We start from the raw sequence: 20,089 nt of genomic DNA, 5'->3' as shown, positions 1-20,089 counted from the left end.
TAAAGTCAGCACAAAGCTAGGAATGAGTGCTTCAGTCTGCAGCACCAGTATCTTTTGAGCTCAGATTCAAAGGAATATAGCGTCTGGATTTTTATTTAATACTATCTTGTTTGAACACGCACATCAACGTCAAGCACAATTTCCAGCGGCGTTCACTTGGCAGAAGCTTTGATAAATCTTTGCCTGGGTGATGCTATTTCAAAGCGTTGAAACTTTGAACTGCAAAAATTGACTGATCATTATCTGGACCAGCTGAGTTCACATAGGAGGCATCCATCGTTAGCATCCTGTTGGGACATTGAGGTATGTAATCGTACCTAGGGCCGAGGAAACACAAGGGTACTTGTCACAGCTTGAAGAAACAAGAGCACTGTGTACATCTACACAGAGCTCAAGTGTAGGAGTACAGATGCAGTCAATTAAGGAGTTTGCTAGGCTGAGATGGATGAAAACACACAGGTCGCTTAGGGGGACCAAAGAACTGGTGGTTTAAAGAGCCTGTTTTGCTCAGTTCTATGGTGCTTTGAATGTGAGCATCCCTGAGGATTTGGAATAAGCCAAAATATGGGCTGTAAATATATATATTCTAATCCAGTTAACATGTGAAACATGGAGTGAGGAACCTGTGGTTCTCCAGAACTTGCTGGATTATAACTCCCAGCATCCCTGGGGCTGATGGGAGTTGGAGTCCAATAACATTTGGACAACCATAGGTTCTCAATACATGTGCTAAAGCATCAAAGAGTTGGAGCCTAAATTCCCTTGTTAAATTAATCTGGTGAATTCTCTATGGGAAACATTAACTTAGATTTTTCTCAAGGTCTTAATTTTTCTCTGTTTTATTAGTACGACCCCTCCACTGTTGTGGATAAAGTTGTGCTCTATCCAGGCTAGATTTTGCAATGTGTTGTGTACCAGACTATACTTAATGGCAGTTCAGAAACTTCAGCTACATCAATACACTGCAATCAGAATGCCGGCTTAGAACCATCATTCTGACGATATCACATTGACATTAAAATAGCTACACTGGATCTCAGTGCCTTTCAAAGCATATTTCAGAGTGATTCACTTAACCTTCAAAGCTCCAGTGGGAACCTGTGGCTGGACTACAACTCCCATCATCCTTAACCTGTGTCTATGCAGGCTGGGCAAGAGGGATATGACAACATCTGGAAGGTCACAGGGTCTCCATCAAGTTGAGTCTCCAGTTATTTTTTGACTACAGCTCCCATCATCCCTTAGCTAGCAGGACGACCCAAGTTTGGGAAACCCTGCTCTAATGGGTTTTGAATACATGAATGGCTATCTTCAGCCCAAAGATCTCCATTAAAAGGAATTACTGTATTTTTCCATGTATAAGACTATATTTTCTCCCAATTTTTTCAATTTTTCAATTTTTTCAAGTCATCTTATACATGGATAGTACATATGGGAGACTGGTGATTGATGGAGTCCCCAAAAACAGGGGTCGTATTATACACGGGGTGTATACATACAAGTGTTATACATGAAAAAAATATGGTATTCAGATGCCCCCACCAGGTGTATTCAAATGTATGGCGACCAGGGTGAGAGAGTACTGGCCCCCAGTTTGTATGATGCCCTTCTAAGACAACTAATTTCATTTGCCAATTCCTGCATCATTTTTCATGGAGACTTTTAATAGTTCTTAAGTTTTGTAATTCTATGTTTCTACTTCCACTGTTTGGAAGGTTGAATTGAAATTGAAATTATTGGTCGCTCATAATTTTTGAGCGTGTTCGGTATAGAAAATAAATAAATTAATAAATAATATATCTAAGCCCTTATTTCATCACTCTGCTACATTTTATCATTTCATTGTAGGCCTGTTGTTTTGGTATGCTGCCTTGAATATCGATAAAGAAAAGCAACTTATAAATATTTTGAATAAATAAATGAAAACCCAGTGCCAATAAAATCCCAGAGCTGAACTGAGGTGTGAGGAAATTCTCTGATTCAAAACAAAATGTTAAAGATGGGACTTCCGGGTCGGCGCCATCGCCGAATGGCGGGCTCCCTCCGAGCTCCGGAGGGAGCCGGCTTGGCAGGGGCTGGGTCCTACCGCACCGGCGATGCGGGGACCCTTAAAAACCACGGCCAGAGTGAGGCCGTGGACATGGAGACTCGGCTGGCACCGTTAGCGCTCTCCCGACTCGTGAAGGAGCCTTTTTAAAGGCTACGGATCGGGTGCCGGGGAGAAGCGTGGTGCTTTGAGTTCTCTGCTATCCCTGCCGAGCGCAGCCGCATGCCATCCGGCGGAGAGCGCTGACTTCTTCTATTGAAAATTCGGCTCTAAAGAAGAACCCGTGAGTAATTGGAATATGGACTAAAAAAAAGGGGGATAAATTTTTAAAATTCGGAGCGAACGGGGGAGGCGGAAAAAAGGAAGTCAGCCCACCCCTAAATTGTAGAAGAGCCAAAACAAAGGACTGGACAACTAAGATCGAGTGTAACCTTATCTTGCCGAATCAGCAACTTCGCGAGGGAAAATTATAAGATTGAGCTGGAGGAGAAAAGTGGAATTGTTTTAAAAAAAGCAACCCCCCCGGAATCCCTGGAGCGATTCGTGAAACTGCCTGGAGAAAAGTGATGGAGGTTTTGACAGCTGTCAAAGAGCTGTCAAAAAGGAAGATTAAAATAGAGACTTTGTTATGAGGACTTTGCCGGTTATATTTGTTATAAATTGAATACAAACTGATTTAAATATCGGTCAACAAGCTACTTGGTCTGGTGGATGTGATTCTGGAAGGGAACTTTGTTACTGCAATCCACCTAGAGGAGCCGAGGGATATTGCATGTGTTTTTCACAGGAAATCTGAACAGTTGAATGGAACTTTTAATCTCCTGGGAAACTGCAGGAATGGAACATTATTTTGTCTACAGAGGTCTACACACTACAGGAAACAATGGAACTATTTGTTGGAAAATGAAAGGAACATGATGCAATGCTTTGCTCCATGAATAACAAGCCTCTGCAGAGACACTAGAAACTTTTGGAAAAAGAACATTTCTGTGGGAGAACAGAGAAATAAAAAGGAGGAGAATGATTGACAAGAACAAGGAAATAACAAGAACTGGACAGAACTGGGGGAACATTTGGGATATTCAGGTTTGACAAGCTTATGGATACAAAATTGGAGTTTTTACTCCTGGATATAAAAACCTGGATAGAAGAAATGGGCCCTTATTTGATAGACTCCTTCTACGATTGGACATCCGTAATTAAAGACTGGCAAAGAACCTGAGGGACATAGTGTAATGTGGGAACTCCAGGAAGATATTAGAAGTGGAGGGATAGGTGAAACGCAAAGGGGGAAGAGGGGAGGGAAAACTGGAATCCAAAGGCTGTAAAATTACTATTCATATTTATCTTATTTCCATCTGTACTATGTTTGAAAGGGGGAAACTCGTGGAAGGGTATAGATCGATCTTAGGGGATGAGAATTTGGATAAATTGGGTTATTGATGAAGAGTGTAATTTGGGGATAAGAACTTGTTGAATTTAATTGCTTATTTGGAAGATTTGGAACACAAGAGGGGGTAGGGAGGGGAAGTCCTAGTTATTGGCAAAAAGTTTATAGATTGGATTTAATTTGTTTTGATTTGTTTTAATTTGGAAAACCTTAATAAAAATTATTTAAAAAAAACAACAAAATGTTGAAGATGAACTCTTTAAACCTATTGCGTTAGGTATGTGGGTTGCTTTGCTTCCAAAGAAATGTTTGTAGGATGTTGCATTATGTATTTAGCTTTCTTGGCTTCCAAAGAAAAGTGTGTAGGATGTTCGAGTTTCAACATCCCATATTCAACTTATTTATCATTCCTCATGAGGCCTTGAGGGCACAAAGTGTTAGATCATTTAGCTGCAGGAAATTATAAAGGCAATTATAAAGCAATTCACAATATAGTGATCTGGCGTAAACAAGTAATACCGTCATTTAAAATCATTAATATAGTTTATTTATTTGTCTATCAAATTTAACTATATGCCACCCTCCCTCCCAAGCATAGCCCACAGAGGGGCAAGCATATCTGTAATAAAAATAAAATAAAAACTTGTTTAAAACATGTTAGGAACATAAAAAAAACAAACACAATAAAACATGTAACCAATCATGTGTCTGAATAGGCCCACTGAAAAGAGAAGTTTGAAGAAATTGCTTTATACAGCTTAGAATAAAATTGATGAAATACTTTTTTTCATATGTGCCTTATCTGTTATCACAGCGTTTCCCTCTTGCAGCTTCACTATCACTTTCCTCTCTTTCTCCTTCTGTTGTTCATACACTAGCCACTTCCCTGGTTTATTGCCAAATTCAAAGTTTTTCATTTAGCATAATTCAACTTTTTTATCTCTTGCTTTTTTAGCATAGATATCTGCCTCTGCAACGTCTTAATTTGCCAATTAATACTATGTGGAAATCTTTCCATCTCTTTTTCCTTTTGTCTAATTTCAGTCATGATTGTTCTTGATTTTATCTTGTAGTCCCCTCCCCCCCAAGCAATAAATTATGCTCTATAAAATAGACTCTGTGTTGGAGAAAAAGCAACTCTGAAGTGGCCCTCATTTGATCCATCCACCACTATGGATTTAAAGGACCACTCAGTGTTCACCGCAATCAGCACCGTTTCTGTTTGGTTGCAGTTCGGCTTCCCCTAAAACCTACATAATTCATTTCACTGGCAAACATAATTAATTATAATTAATTCTGTAATTATTTCATTTCAAAGCATTTGTGGAATGCTCTCCCGAGGGAAGTTTGCCTGGTGCCTTCATCACGTATCTTTAGGTACCATTCGAAAACTCTCCTCTTCAACCAGGCCTTTGGCTGATTCTACAGCCTTTTAAATGTGTCTGTGAGAAAGGGTGTGTGTGTGTGTTATTGCTTTGCTGTTTTGCTTTTGCTATTTCCTAGCAGTTCGAAAGCACGTCAAAGTGCAAGGAGATAAATAGGTACCACTCTGGCAGGAAGGTAAACAGTGTTTCAGTTTGCTGCTCTGGTTCGCCAGAAGCTGCTTAGTCATGCTGGCCACATGACCCGGAAGCTGTATGCCAGCTCCCTTATCCAGTAAAGCAAGATGAGCGCCGCAACCCCAGAGTCAGCCACGACTGGACCTAATGGTCAGGGGTCCCTTTACCTTTACCTTTACCTTTACCTTTACCCTGTATTTTATTCTGTGAACCGCCCTGCGATCTTAGGATGAAGGGCGCTATATACAAATCTAATAAATGAAATAGATCAAAAACAAATGGGCATTCTTCAATGCTGCTAAGAGAATAGAACTCTGCTGCTTTAAAAAAAAAAATCTGTGTTTTCCTCCCTCCTCTCTCTCTCCCTCTCCCTCTGTGTTCTCACTCTTACTGCAGGCTGAGAATGCTTTGCTGCTGCTGCTGCTGCAGGCTTCTCGCCCTATCCATAAGGTTGAGTTAGCCAAGGTGGAGGATGGGAGCAGCATGGAACTGTCCCAGCTCCTCAATGAGATCAGGGCAAACTATGAAACGCTCATCACCAGAAGTCAGATAGAGACCATCCTCTCAGCAGGGACCCAGGTAATGATTATATACAGAAAGGCACCTACCCGAATAAGGAGGCAATCCAATGTGTACTCAGTTCCTCTCTCAGCCTCTGTGAGGTACAGTATTTTCTTTTCCAATGCAGCCTTTTATTGGGGAAAGGGAATCGCGGTGTGTGTGTGTGTTATTCCGTTCTTTCTCCTCTCATACTGCAGTATATCTAGCCCGAAAAACTGCGGGGAAATACATGAAGGTATAAGAGTCGTGTCACCTTGCATCTATCTGTTTATGTAAATAGGATGGCAAAGGTTTTTGTGATTCCCATTCCCTCCCCACAAATGAAATAGTGCTCTTGGCTCATTTTGAGATGATTCTTCTTTTTTTGTGGGGGGTGGGGGGATAAAGTAGGCATCCTTTAGCAGTTGTGTATAGGAGCCATTTTAAGGTAGGTTAAGATTTCTAGCCACTTTTAAGGTTGTGGGAGCCTGTGCTTTAACCCTTGAGGTAATATTTACAGTGTCCCCCCAGAAGATGAAAACGAGTGCCGTAGTATTTTGCAATGCCTTGCCTTGCTCCAGCTCTCGTATTTCTTAAAGGTTATCTGGTCACAATGACACCATTAGACATCCACACAGAAATAAACATCTGTGAATCACAGCTGGACAATTAGTCTGAGTACCGCAACACATCATAAACCAAGATATGTAAGCTAGTTGCAGGCTGATTTTATCACCCTGCTACACTTTAAATATGGTTATTTCTGAATGTATGGTCCTATTATTATCTCACGGCAGGCTTGCTTCTGGTGTAAGATGATACTATTTGTATGTTTCAGCAGCTTTCAAATCCTGTCCCAAGAGGCTGGGACAGGTTACAACAACTTGTCCTCACAGCAGCCTGCTAGGTTAGGCCCAGAGGAACTGACATGCCTGTCCAGAGAGTTTCTCAGCAGAGCAGCAACTTGGACCTGGGTTCCCCACATCTCAATGCACCCAGCTGCTCTGTGCAACATGTATGTGAGCCATTGATAGCAACATATGTTGCTGAAAACATGGCTTAAAGGTAAAGGGACCCCTGACCATTAGGTCCTGTCATGGCCGACTCTGGGGTTGCGGAGCTCATCTCGCTTTATTGGCCGAGGAAGCCGGAGTACAGCTTCCGGGTCATGTAGCCAGCATGACTAAGCCACTTCTGGTGAACCCAGAGCAGCGCACGGAAACGGTGTTTACCTTCCCACTGGAGTGGTACCTATTCATCTACTTGCACTTTTGACATGCTTTTGAACTGCTAGGTTGGCAGGAGCAATGGGAGCTCACCTTGTCGCGGGGATTCGAACCACCGACCTTCTGATCGGCAAGTCCTAGGCTCTGTGGTTTAACCCACAGCGCCACCCATGTCCCAAAAACAAGGCTTACATACCTATGTACCAATGGCTCTGGGTCAACAGAAAAGCTGTAGGATAGGGCAGGGGTGAGGAACTTTCTTCAGGCCTCATACCTTCCAACTGTCCTCATAATTCTGTATCACTATCACTGCAGGGGAGGAGCTCTTTCCTTGTTGGTTTTGCATGTTAAGATTTTCATTAAAGTTTTTCAGGATACAGACAACCCCTTCCTGTGCAAAGCCCAGCTAGCTCCAGTGCCCACCCTTGACCCCATAACCTCCTTGCCCCCACACCCCTCAACTCCAGCCCCCCACAGGCCTGTCTTCATCCTACCAGCTACACACACACACACCCAGCGCGTGTTCCTGCCCATGGTCTCCTGTAGCCGCCGCCTTCTCTTCAGACCTGACCTGGCTCACTTTCTCCTTCTTGTTTTTATTTGGCCTGGCCAACTGAATGGGGACCCGCCAGGCTGGAGAGTAGCAGCCTCCCACAACGGGGATGGGAACGTCAGTGTCCCCATTGCCTCGCTCCCCCTTCTCCTCCTCTACCCGCTGCTAATACTCTGCTGGCTGGCCGCTCTAGCTCCCTCGCTTGAACCCGGTGCAAGACTCTTCCTCCCCCCCCCAACTCACCTTCTACAACTCCCAGGAGCAACAGCAAAGGAGTTGACAGAGGAGGAGGTCTCAGTCGGCAAATCTCTCATCCCAGCTTCCCCCAACGTGAAGCCATTTCTGATTAGTGTACCTCAACAAAGAAGGGGATTTCGGATTCTGTGTGAGAAAGTGAGAAGCCACAATGGCTTAAGGGTTTTCATGATGGTCCCAGCATTTTGGGGGCAGTTGGAGGCTATGAGGCCGCATTCACTTGTGATCAACCTTTGAGGGAAAGAATGGTGCATGCCAGCGAGTCCTTTATCTCTCTCACATGAAATAGCTGAGGAAAAAAGTTTGAGTACAGTGAGAAGGGAGGGACCCTGAAAGGAGGCAAAGTGGCTGTTTTAAAGCACCCCAGCTTCACTCAAACCTCTGCTGATGTTTAAAACTGGCATTTTCCTCTCAGTGTTACTCATCCCCTACTTTACTGGCTGCAACATAGGCTGTTGTTTAAAACAGCCACTTTTTTTCCTTACAAATCGGATCCTCCCTTAAAGAGGGCACGTGTTGCGGTGGGACCTGGCAACCTAACCTCGTGTTGTGAGTGAGAACGATTGGTCAGCCACAACACCCGATTGGTAGGTCCCTTGATGCAGGGTTCAATCAGGCCAATGGGACGCAGGCTAAATGGATCAAGTGACCTATATATACCTGTGCACGTGACCCAGAGCTTCCTCTTTCGGTGCATGCATCGGAACACCCGCCCACCTCTCCCTATATTTAGGGCTTGTGCACTTGACCTTGCTATGCCGTCGTGTGTCGTCTGTCATTGGGACAGGGGCACGGCAGAAATTTTCTCCACTTGGCTGATTGGCTGGTGCCATTTGGGTTTCACCTGCTGCACAGCAAATCGTCACAACTTGTAAGGTTGCGGATAGGCTCTGGTTCAGGGGACAGGGATGGGAGAACACTCTCACCATCCCTATGTGAAGGGTATTCTGTTAGAGGAATCCAGGGACTTGATGGTTTGGTCAACCCCTGTGAGGGAGTTGTGCCCATGCCTGAGTCCAGGGAGGCATTTGGGTGGCGGAGATAGCCCGCTCCCGGCTTTCTGCTTATCCAAGTGTTCCCCCTAGGCTGACCTATCCTGGTGCCCTGGGTCAGCGCTACCTGCAAGGGTGCAGGGAGCTAGTCGAATCAGAGCCTATGCAACCAGTCACTTGCTGTAATCAATAAAGTTGTGGCCTAAATTCTGCCAAAAACCAAACCAAAATTTGAATCTCGTGTGAATTTATTTAAGGGGGAGGTTTAAAGGTCTCAACACGCAACGCTACCCGCTTCTCACTGTACTTAAACTTCTCCCTCTTCTATTCCTCAGCTACCTCATGTGAGAGAGACGAAGGAAGGAGAGGCCTCAAATATTCCATTGTAGCGTCACACACTGTATTTCACTCCTGGTGCCATGTGTTGTCCTCAGCATGAAGTTCCAGATTCCGTGTAATAATTTAGAACAGATATTTTATTAACAAGCCATATATGTACATCCGTCAGCTAAACTTAACCTTCCCTAACTGAATAAGCTAACTAACAGCCTTGCTCTTAATAATCTATTTAACTTAAAAGATATAGTACCGTGCGTTTCACAATGGTTTGCATGCAAATGGGGCTGTTATAATAGGAGAGAGGATGAGTCGAGGAAAAGGGGTGGTCCGTGTTCAAGGTTGAGATGAGGAGGGAAAGGGAGTGAAGGTGAAAATGGGGATGTAAAGGGGGCTGCAAAAAAGCAGGGAGTAGGAGGCATGGGAAGGGGGTGAGCATGAAAGCTGGGGCATGAAGTGTCCGCAGAACAGGAGGGGAAAGTAGCTTCATAATTGGATGGAAGGTGGCAAGGGTGCTTAGTCACTGCAATGTGTGGAAGGAGAAAGATGCATGGGGTTCCCATGAGGGTGGTTTGTGATCAAGGGTCAGAGGCACAAAAAGAGGAGCAGGAGGAGGCATGGACATGAAGGTGAAGGTGAAGGTGAAAAGAGGTGCAAAGCAGGCTACAGAATAAAGGGGAGAAGTGCCTTCAGAAATGGAACTGGAGAGGTGAAAAGAGAGCTTAATAGTTGCATGAAATGGAAAGGGGATTAATGCTACAGAATAAAGGGGAGAAGTGCCTTCAGAAATGGAACTGGAGAGGTGAAAAGAGAGCTTAATAGTTGCATGAAATGGAAAGGGGATTAATGCAGGGGAGAATGGCAGGCGGGGGGGGGGGAGGTTGGCAAGTGTAGCCCCTAGTAAAGAACCGTAAGAAGGGGCAGCGACTGGAGCCTTGAAGTTGCCCGCCAACAGCATCAAACTGAACAAACATACAGGTCACATTCATCCTCATATCATATTTCGTGTTTCTGCCTGGATTGCAAGCATTTTTGTTTTTCTAAATGTGAACCTATATGTATACATATTAATTAGCTGCATATGCAAATTTCATGCATATATTTGACCTCTGTGGTGAGGAGGTACTTCTTGCTGCTGCTGCTTCTTCTTCTTCTTCTTCTTCTTCTGGAAATGCATAAATAACCATCCTAAAGCATGAATTTCTTCTGCATATACCATGAACAGCACAAACCAGGCCTTAAATGATGTCCGCCACGCCTACAGTCACTCCCCTGTCATTTGAGGATGTGTCATGCAAAGGCAATTTGTAATCTGGTAATGACAGAGGACGTGCATTTCTCCAGAAGGAACAAAGCTAGGTATTTGTAAAAATATTACCTCAGAAGTATGTGTCAGTAGAAATCCACAACTTATGTCTGAACTAGTTGCCGGCGATTATTTTCTAGCAGCCAGATGAGAAGTCAAATCCAATATGATGCTTCAACAATGTTTATGCATTTTCAAACAGGTACCAGATCCATCAGGCTGAATAAAATTATATAGTCCAGGCTTTATCTGGGTTAATAAATACATGAAATTATTATTAGGGGTTTTTATTTTTTTAAAAAAACCTTTTAATCTGTGATCCATTTTGTGACTTTCAGACCATCGTTTCCTTTCTTGTTTTTAAGGCTAACCTTTTTTGTCCTACATATAGATTATGTATTCTCATTAAAGACTCAAATATTATATATTGTTCACATGTTCTAGTACAAATGTGGAGTGTGTGGCTTTTGGCCAGGGGGCTATTTTAATTCCCTGCCAATAAATGTAATTACCAAAATGAAGACAGAACGACAAGTTTTTCCAGAAGCACTTTGGGGAAAAAGTAACAACTTGAGCTTTCTGAATGTCAGATGATGCCTAGTCACTGTTGAAGTGGAGCCATCAAGCATCCTTATCCGGGGTTAATTGTGCAAAGTACCTGTTATCCCCCAAAGCCTCTGTAGTGCTATCATATCTATGTCTACTATTGCCTCAGAATTGCTGCCTCCAGAATTGTCCCATAGTGTTCATGCAGGGTGTGGCAGCCGGGTACACTTGTCCTGAGCCTCAGAGGACTAAGTCGGCCTGGGGGGGGGGGTGCCAGGGGCCTGCTGAACTTACGCCATCATGCCAAGAATGTCCCATGCCTCCCATGTCCTCAGCCTGGCCCCATATATTTGATTTCTTGACCAGTGGGCTGTATTTTGTTAGGACTGTCCATCTCTGCAACAACACATCGCACCACATTCCTCCTGTGTTGGTGCATGCCCAGTGCTATTAAGGACAGAAAAGCAGTATACAAATTATTATTTTTAAAAATACTATCTGGACCGCTGTGATGTCACCAAATGTCTCACAGTTCTGTTGTTGGAAGACTTCCTTGCACTGGCTTAACTCCAATAGGTAGATGAAGAAATGTGAGGTATTGAAATTACCGTATTTTCTCGAATGTAATCCACACTTTTTTGGGGCCAAATTCTGCTGTGAACATTAGGGTGTGTGTTAGATTTGACGGTGCATTGGACTGCAAACTTGCCTAGATGGGGTGATCAAGTTCTACTGAGTGTGCTTTTTTTCCTTTGGGCACCATGAAAAAAGACAAGCTCTTGCTAACTGGGAGGCCCGGTCACTCTGTTGCCACTCCACTGCCACCACTGCCATCTTTGCCACAGGAGGGGGTGAGCCACGTGGGTCAGCAGAAGCCTCTGGAGCCAGGTGAAGTGAGTCAGGGCTCAGTGCGCATCACGGGAGTTTGCTTGTATGAGCACACTGCCTTTCCCCTCGCTCCGCTCAGCACACAAGCCGCTGATTCAAGATCGTCCAGTCCTGTCCCGCCCCCCAACAAGGACTTGGCCTTACTGGTGAACAAGGTGAATGTTGCAGGAACTGGCCTTGTCATGCGACAAAGAGTCTGGCTGCAGGCGTGGGCACAGTAGCCCATTTGAGATGGAAAATGGCGGCTCTCAGGAGAGAAGATTGAACAGGCCTTGGGAGTGCACTTTTTGCCAATGCATATTACATTTGCAAGCAAATACCTTTTTGAGTTTCAAGGTTTTGAAAACTAGGGTGTGCATTAGATTCGAATAAATACAGTACGTAGGTTAGCAGATTCCTCATGTTGTCTGATGTAGGAACCGAGTAGTGTTTCTGAATTATGATCTTAATGAGCCCTTTGGGATTCAAACCATTTGCCTCCCCCCCCCCCCGTGATATCCAAGCAATTTTCTCATAGATACCTTGACTGTATATTGAACTTTCTCGAGAAGCTTCAGTGAGTCCTTAACAGTATATTTCTGCATCCTAGAATTTTCTGGGAAGCCCTTAGAACTTCCCCCTAGTTCCCATTGGAACAAAGCCAAAGTACCATACTTTTCCGTGTATAAGACTATGTTTTTGTCTTTAAAAATCGTGCTTAAAAGTGGGGGATCATCTTATACATGGGTAGTGCATAGGTTGGACGTTTGATTGGTTGCTGCGTCAGTGGGTGGTGTTGATTGGCTGACGCTCCAGCAGTTGGGCTGGTGATTGGCAGGTTCTGCTGGCGATGGGACAGACGGGAGGTAGATTTTGCGACACAGGCAGGTGAGCGATTTTTGGCAATCCCCACCCTAAAAAAGCTCAACAACTCTGTGCCATCCCCCCCCATTTTCTTAAATTCTTAAAGGGGGCATCTTGCATCTTGTACATGGGGGCGTCTTATAGGCGGAAAAGTATGGTATATGTGATATTAATTGAAGTAACTGCATATTCATTCCCTGCCTCCATTCCCCCCATCCTCTGTGTCTGTTTTAGACTGTAAGGGCTTTGGGGCAAGGACCTCTTTTTTTGTAAAGTGCCATGTACAGTGGTACCTCAGGTTACAGATGCTTCAGGTTACAGACGCTTCAGGTTACAGACTCCGCTAACCCAGAAATAGTACCTCAGGTTAAGAACTTTGCTTCAGGATGAGAACAGAAATCATGCGGCGGCAGCACGGCGGCAGCGGGAGGCCCCATTAGCTAAAGTGGTACCTCAGGTTAAGAACAGTTTTAGGTTAAGAACGGACGTCCAGAACGAATTAAGTTCTTAACCCGAGGTACCACTGTACTGTATATGGATGGCATTTTATAAATAAGCAAACAATATTATGGAGTGACCTCTGGAGTTGTGCCAATGTGTCCTTTGAAACATGCCAAGTCCCTCAACGGGAATTGTGCAGTTAGTTCTTCTTGGGTCTTCTTTGAGCTTCAGTGTGTCGTCTTGGCACATATCAGGTTGAGCTGCATGAAGGCATCTTGGTTTAAGCACTGGTACTAAAGATCCAGTGGTGAATAAAAAACTGGCCTTGTAGCAGCTGCTAAGTTCTTCAGATCCTATCCACAGGATCCACCATTAAATACAAGAGCAACATCGGCCTTTCTGATGTGTTGGCGACCTTGTACTTGCCTCAGATTGTATGCAAGCAGAACAATCTCTCCCACCCCAATGTTGAGCCTGAAGTTAGGAGAAACACATGGAATGCCATGGCCCAGAGCAATCGGCATTTTGATCACCCCAAAACACTGAATCTATCAAGGATGATGGTGGCTGTAGCCTAACAATACCTGAAGAAACACAGGTTTCCCATCCCTGCAATAAAGAATAGTGGTGGGGCTTGCTTTGCAGTCATCCATAAATTCATCTTAATATTTTGGTGTGTGAGGTAGACAGCACACACTCACAGAGCTCTACAGCCCATCTTGCTATAGCTAACAGTGTTTCCCAGACTTGGGTCTGCAGCTGTTTTTGGACTACAGTTCCCATCATCCCTGACCATCAGTCTCGCTAGTGAGGGATTATGGGAGTTGTAGTCCAAAAACAGCTGGAGACCCAAGTTTAGGAAACTCTGCTCTAGCATTTTGTTCTCAGTTTGTAGGCAGCAAGTCCCTTCTGATACCATGTCCTGTGCTCAAAGTGGGGTGAGGTGGGTTAGAACATATGCCATTTCTTTTCAGGCAGACCTATGACCACCCCGTCCATTTTATTTATTTTTGCTTTTGTTCCCACTTTGAAATGGTCCCTTCAGAACCATCTTGTTTCAATGATAGTATAATAAAATGAAGAAGACATGAATTGTGCACCGGGTATGCTTCAGGAACCTAAGATTCATTCACACAGCCAAATTTGAAATTTTCAGTATGGGACATCCTGAACTGATGTAGCCAATGCTTCCTCTTTGCAGCTAGAAGAAGCCACTAGTGAAAGAATGAGCAAAGACGAGGAAGTGCTAAAAGCAGCCAGGGCAGAGCTAAATGAAGCAAGACGCCAGTGGCACCATATGCAGATGGAAATTGATTCTCTCCATGCTGTGGTAAGTCTGATTGAGCAGCTGGGCTGTCTGTGCAGAGAGAGGAGGTGAAATTGCTTGCTGTTTTCCCTTGGGCTCACTGTACTCAAGGTAACTTTACAGACCCTATTTTCCAGGGACATCTCTGATTTAGAGAAGCCATTCCAGTTTCTGATTTGATCCCAGAATGTCCCACTTTTCCTTAGGATGTCCCTATTTTCATTGGAGAAATGTTGGAGGGTATGGAGTTATCCGACCCCTGAGCCGTCTGAAGAAAAGGTTTTTTAAAAAATGTTTTATTCCATTTGACTTCCAAGGTACGACTATACATTTTATATTGCTCAGAATATAAAGGTTTGTGACAAATACTGATTTAATTAGTTTGAATTTAATTTGAAATGTAAAGTTGATTGTGTATGTGTGTTTTTCAAAAGTCTTTTTTTAATGGTCCTGGGCTTTTTAGAAGTACATTCAGGAATTGAAACCAGTAATCTAATTTTAACAGGAAAAGGGTCTGGAAAATTCTCTGCGCACCACAGAACAGCGGTACCAGACACAACTGAAGCACCTGGAAGCAGAAATTGAAGGCCTAGAGAGAGAGCTACATAAAGTGCGTCAAGGGATTGAAAAGCAGCTGCAGCAACACGAAATATTACTAAACACTAAGATGAGGCTTGAGCAAGAAATAGCTACATACCGCAGTCTGCTGGAGAGGGAGGAGAAAAGGTACCCAGATACAGTCCTCAAATACCTATAGCAGGGGTCAGCAAACTTTTTCAGCAGGGGGCCGGTCCGCTGTCCCTCAGACCTTGTGGGGGCTGGACTATATTTTTTTGGGGGGTGGATGATGCAAGAGCACCACAAGCCCCAGTGGCTGCTTACCTGTGTCTTGCGAGCAGCAGGAGTGGGTGGCAGCGGCAGGAGGATGAGGGCTCCAGAGCGGGGCTGCTCAAAATGGCGGCCGCTTAAGTGCTGCTGCTGCTGACACCAACAAAGCCCAGCCCCCTTCCTCCTCTAGGCAGGGCGGGGAGAAGCCAGGAGGGAGGAGGTGCCAGCGTCGCTGCCTTGTGAGGGAGAGGGAATGAACGCACATGCTGGCAATCCACGCGGCAATTCCCGGACCGTTCGCAGGCCCGATCCAGAAGGCAATGGTCTGATCTGGCCTGCGGGCCTTAGTTTGCCGACACATGACCTATAGCATAGCCAGGGTTCTATGGCTAGTAAAGGTTATCTTTGTTTGTTTGTTTGTTTGTTTGTTTGTTTGTTTGTTTGCTTGCTTGCTTGCTTGCTTGCTTGCTTGCTTGCCTGCCTGCCTGCCTGCCTGCCTGCCTGCCTAGATTTATGCCCCACTTCCTGCCTAAAATTCCTGACATGGCTAGCACTGTGGCAGATCCAAGGCGATTTAGCTGGGAAGTGGACCAAAGTATTTTCATTGGTTGCCTAGCCCATTTATTAAAAATGTACTCAGAATATACTCACACAATAGTTCATTCGAGGCAGTCTGGTGGGTGAGAAAGGGAGAGTTTGAAAGCTTCTGCAATCACCTTTGTATTATAGGAAACTCTTAATTAACCTAAGAAACCTTCATTGGTAGCAGATTCTCCATTCAAGCATGTGGCACAAGTGTTTTAACCATTTCAGCTTCATAAGCCAATACTGTATATACAGTATGTTGCATCCAGTCCGGACCATTGTCTCCATAGAGGAAAGAAACAACATATGAAACAGCCCTGAGCTAACTCTACCCTGACAGAGATTGCCACATGCTTGTATACTGAACAGGCAGAAGGTCTAAAGAGTCATGCTGCAAACCAAACAAGTTCAGTCGGGACTGCTCAACCCACAGAGCTCACCCGCTGCAAATGTTCATGGTATCTTGTTTATCTAGAACAGGGATGGGCAATAGGTAGATCAAAATCTGCTGCTATTTCTTCAGGCAATTCACAGTCAATCGATAAGTGTTCCCGATTCTGCTGTCCAAAAGCAGCAGCAGCAGCTAAAAATCTAAATCAGGTTGATCCAATGTATGTTTGCAGGGAAACCAGAAAGCTCTTGTATGAAAGGATGTTTGAGCTCAGTTCTATTACTGAAAGCAGATTCCTGGATTTAATTTGTGCTCTGCCCCTTTATTCCAAGTGTACGTCAGCACAACAACCCCCAACTATTATTATAGTTGGTGGGATGGTGGATATTGAAACCTGATATCCACCAACAAAACAAAAAATATCCAGCAAGCCTGAAGTCTGGCAGCCCCCGATTTATAAGGATCTACCCATAAGCAGGCCCATTCTACATTCTTACAGTTTCTTCCTCCTTTTCTTTCAAGGTTTCATCGTTCTGCGTGCCAAGACAGAAAAGGCGACAAAAAGCGCACCACTAGCCAAATAGCGTTTATCTTACCTTCATGTGAGTTTTCTTAAGACCTGGAATTAACATAAAAAGATAGCTCACCATTTAGGCAAAGCTGAATGTGAATCAGAACTTGTAGGAGTTTAAGAAAATAACCCACTGGGAAATAAGAGACAACTCTGTAATTCTGGAAACTTCCAATGGGCAGAATAGGTTGGGCTTAGTGATCACAATGTTTGGCACCTATTCTGAACCATTTGCTTTGGTTATCGGTGGGTTCCTGGGCTCCTCTCAAAGTGCTGGTGCTGACCTTAAAAGTTCTAAACAGTTTGGTACCATATTAAGTGAAGGGCCACCTACATATAACATACAAGCTTGCCTGGGCACGATGACTGCTTCAGGCCCCTACATGTAGACCCATCTATAAAGTTGATAAGCGCATGAGACTGGGCCTTTTCTGTGATGGCCCCCTTATATTATGGACCTCTGCTACATAGGAGTACATATATCCTAAACCTTTAAGCAGGTTTTAAAAACCTGTTTATTTCAGGCCACTCCCCAACCCCTAATTTGGGGCTCAATTTCATGGGCCATTTAAAAATATGTAGCTTTTTAAGCTGCTGAAATCTCTACTGCCATTCTATTTACCTTTAACTGGCCTCTGTTTTTAAATAGTTTTGTACTATTATTTAGATTGCCTGGTGTTGTTTTGAACTGTCTTTTCTGTTTTAATTTATACAGCAAGTGAGCTAAAGGCACACGAGATTGAAAAAGTGGAAATACTGACAAAGCAAGCAGTCTTAAATGGAAACGTCGCAAAAGAGAGCGCAGAGGCTTGTGGAACGATACAGTAAGTGAAACTGAACAGCGCAGAGCGCTTACAAGCAATAAGGAAATGTTTTCTGAGGCGGGTTGAGCTTAGGACTTTTGAGGGGGGGGGCAACTAATGCTACCACCTCCATCCACAAGAGACAAAATCCGCCAGAAAAATATCCTACAGAAGTTTAATGCAGAGAGTGGGAAATGTGCAAGGCACTGGCAATGAGCAACATTTGCCAGTTAAAGTAGCAACCTCAGCTTGCTTCAGAGTAGGGATGCTTCTGATCAAACAGCCTGTATCATCTTGTTTTCAGACAACATGGGGTACCCAGTGTGGATGGCTTAAGGTCCACTGGGGCTTGTTTTTGGATTATTGGTTGTGGTTTGAGGGAAGCAAACCACAATATGCAGTCTGCATGACAACCAAACCCAGTTATAGTGATTTGTTTCTCCCATAGCTATTGGAAAGGAACAAGGCAAGTGAAAATCGCAGATTCACAGTAAATCATTAACTAACCTGATGTTTACCAAGAAATGCAAAATAGGCCAATGAGTGATGGACTATTTATTCAGATGTCTCACTGTGTTCAATAGCGGTCTACATCCATACCATACTATAAATTCAAAACACATTTGAAGCCCATCACACGCACACCCCGCCAAAATCCTGGGAACTGTAGTTTACCTCCTTACAGAGCTACAGTTCCCAGTATTCTTTGGGGGGAACAATATGTTTTAAATGTGCTTTAAATTTTTAGTGTTGATGTGTCCTGTATATAGGACTGGAGCCCAAATGTTAAAAGGCATTCACAGAGGCATTTAGCAAACATTAATTAGTACAAAACAAAAGCAACCATTGGTACTAAAGGCAGCCTAAAAACTCAGTGCAGATCCTTAAATCAGTGTTGCTTAGTTCAACAGAATTTCTCTCCGCCTTCTGTCCTGAAGAAGGTTGTGAGAGCATATTTCCATGGGTGTCTTTCTTTCCATAGTATGAAATCCTGGTTGATCATTTTTCTATGGCAGCAGTTCAGTTTGACATAAGTTCATGAGTAGCAAATTGGGCGCCTTTTATTTTACAAGTAAAAAACTACAGAAAGGTTGCAACTTGCCATCACGTTTCCTGAGGGATACAGATTTTAAAACCAGCCCCCGTATTTCAGCTGACTAAACAAAAACTCTGTGTGTGGTCGGGTCAAGCCATTTCCCATCACTTTGTGAAATCCTAGCTTGAAGGTCTGTTCCACACTCATTCATCAGTATAATGTTTAATTTATTGTTTCAGGACGGAGAAAGTAGATGAAGTGATTAAAGAATGGGAAGGCTCTTTCTTTAAAGACAACCCTCGCTTAAGGAAAAAATCAGTTTCTTTGCGGTTTGATCTCCACTTGGCAGCCACAGATGAAGGTTGTTTACAGACTAAACAGAAAGGCTTGCCTGATATCGAAGTGAGATTGGTTATGAGGCGGTCTTGCAGTATCCCATCCATCAAAACCTAAATCTGCATCACACTTACCAAAAGATTATTCATGGATGGGTTTCAGAAATAAATGGCAGTATGGACCCAGGTGGACCACATGATTGTCTCCTGTCTGTCAATACTAGGAGTATATTCTTTCAGCTAATATATATTCCTGTAATCCTGTAATCATTTTGAAGATGGCTCATGCGTCTATATGAGAGGAAGTTAACGGGAATTCTGACAAACAGAATTCCTGTTAGTTAAAACACCTGATGAAATACCTCCCCCGCCTTTATTTTCCTCCAGAGAAGAATTATTTATTTTTATAATTTTCATCAGTTCAATGTTTAATGGGTTCAAAGACTTGTCTCTGCAGAACTAAACATCTACATTTGAAAGGACTTCCTCTGCCACGGGATTATAAGTGATTATAACTTGTCTGTAGTCATTTTTATCTCCGTCATTTTATATATTTTCACCAACACCCCTTAGTCACGGTTACCTCCCAAGAACTGGTAATACAAAAGCTTCGGGAGGGCAAATAGGCCTCAAGCCATCTAATTCCAAAGTAGTACAATTAACACTCACTGTGAAACATGCGCACATTGCCCTTGTTCTGTCAGAATGGGTAGATAATTTTTCACTTACCTGAGATTCTATATTCCACCATAGCTGGATTTCTTCCAACAGATAAACCATGAAAATATTTCCTGGAGTTAGTTTAAAATCTGATTTAAGCCATACCTTGCCACCGATAATGGCATTGGTACTCTTATGTACTTTTGCGAGGTTAAGCTCAGATGAGGCTGCAACTGAGGCAATAATAATTTCCCCACTAGAAACATGTTCAAACTGCCTCTGACTGCTGCCTCTCATTGCTCAGTCCCTAATGGCCAAAGTGGCTTGCTTCCGATCAGCTCAAGTCTTTCCTAGTGTGCCCAAGCCACCAGAGAGATACCCTAACGGGCAAGAATCTGTAGGTTCTTGTTGAAAACATCAGAATACAGCCATCAGAAAGATATGTGAGCTATCTATTGCATGGGCCATATAAATGATTTTTGAGTACAGTACATTTCTTGCTGGCCTTTCACTGTGACTTGGAATTTTATAAGTGAAAGACTTCCTTGAATGGAATGGACAGTTCCAGTACTGGGTTATTGGGTTTTTCCAGACCAGACGATTATTTTATACATGTTTTATTACTTTTCTCCTTTGCCCCAAAACATGCTAT

General features: G+C 43.6%; 1 protein-coding gene and 1 long non-coding RNA gene across 2 annotated transcripts; one reads left to right on the top strand and one right to left on the bottom strand.

Moving 5' to 3' along the window:
* LOC310829879 lies at positions 1-10,935 on the bottom strand. The gene is made up of 3 exons (XR_014557399.1): positions 10,277-10,935; positions 5,605-5,772; positions 1-317 (listed from the first exon to the last, which is right to left on the bottom strand). It is a non-coding gene; the product is annotated as an uncharacterized lncRNA (long non-coding RNA).
* On the top strand, positions 5,383-18,974 carry KRT222 (keratin 222). The gene is made up of 6 exons (XM_083708865.1): positions 5,383-5,575; positions 14,124-14,252; positions 14,734-14,954; positions 16,555-16,634; positions 17,319-17,427; positions 18,682-18,974. The coding sequence occupies exons 1-6, from the start codon at positions 5,480-5,482 to the stop codon at positions 18,893-18,895; spliced, it is 849 nt and encodes a 282-aa protein (XP_083564991.1). The 5' UTR covers positions 5,383-5,479; the 3' UTR covers positions 18,896-18,974.
* The last annotated feature ends 1,115 nt before the right edge of the window (positions 18,975-20,089 follow it).

Source organism: Podarcis gaigeae (genome assembly GCF_964106915.1).
Source record: "Podarcis gaigeae genome assembly, chromosome: 13".
NCBI lineage: Eukaryota > Metazoa > Chordata > Lepidosauria > Squamata > Lacertidae > Podarcis > Podarcis gaigeae.
Note: the sequence above shows the minus strand (reverse complement) of the source record. Positions and strands in the feature narration are given on the sequence as shown.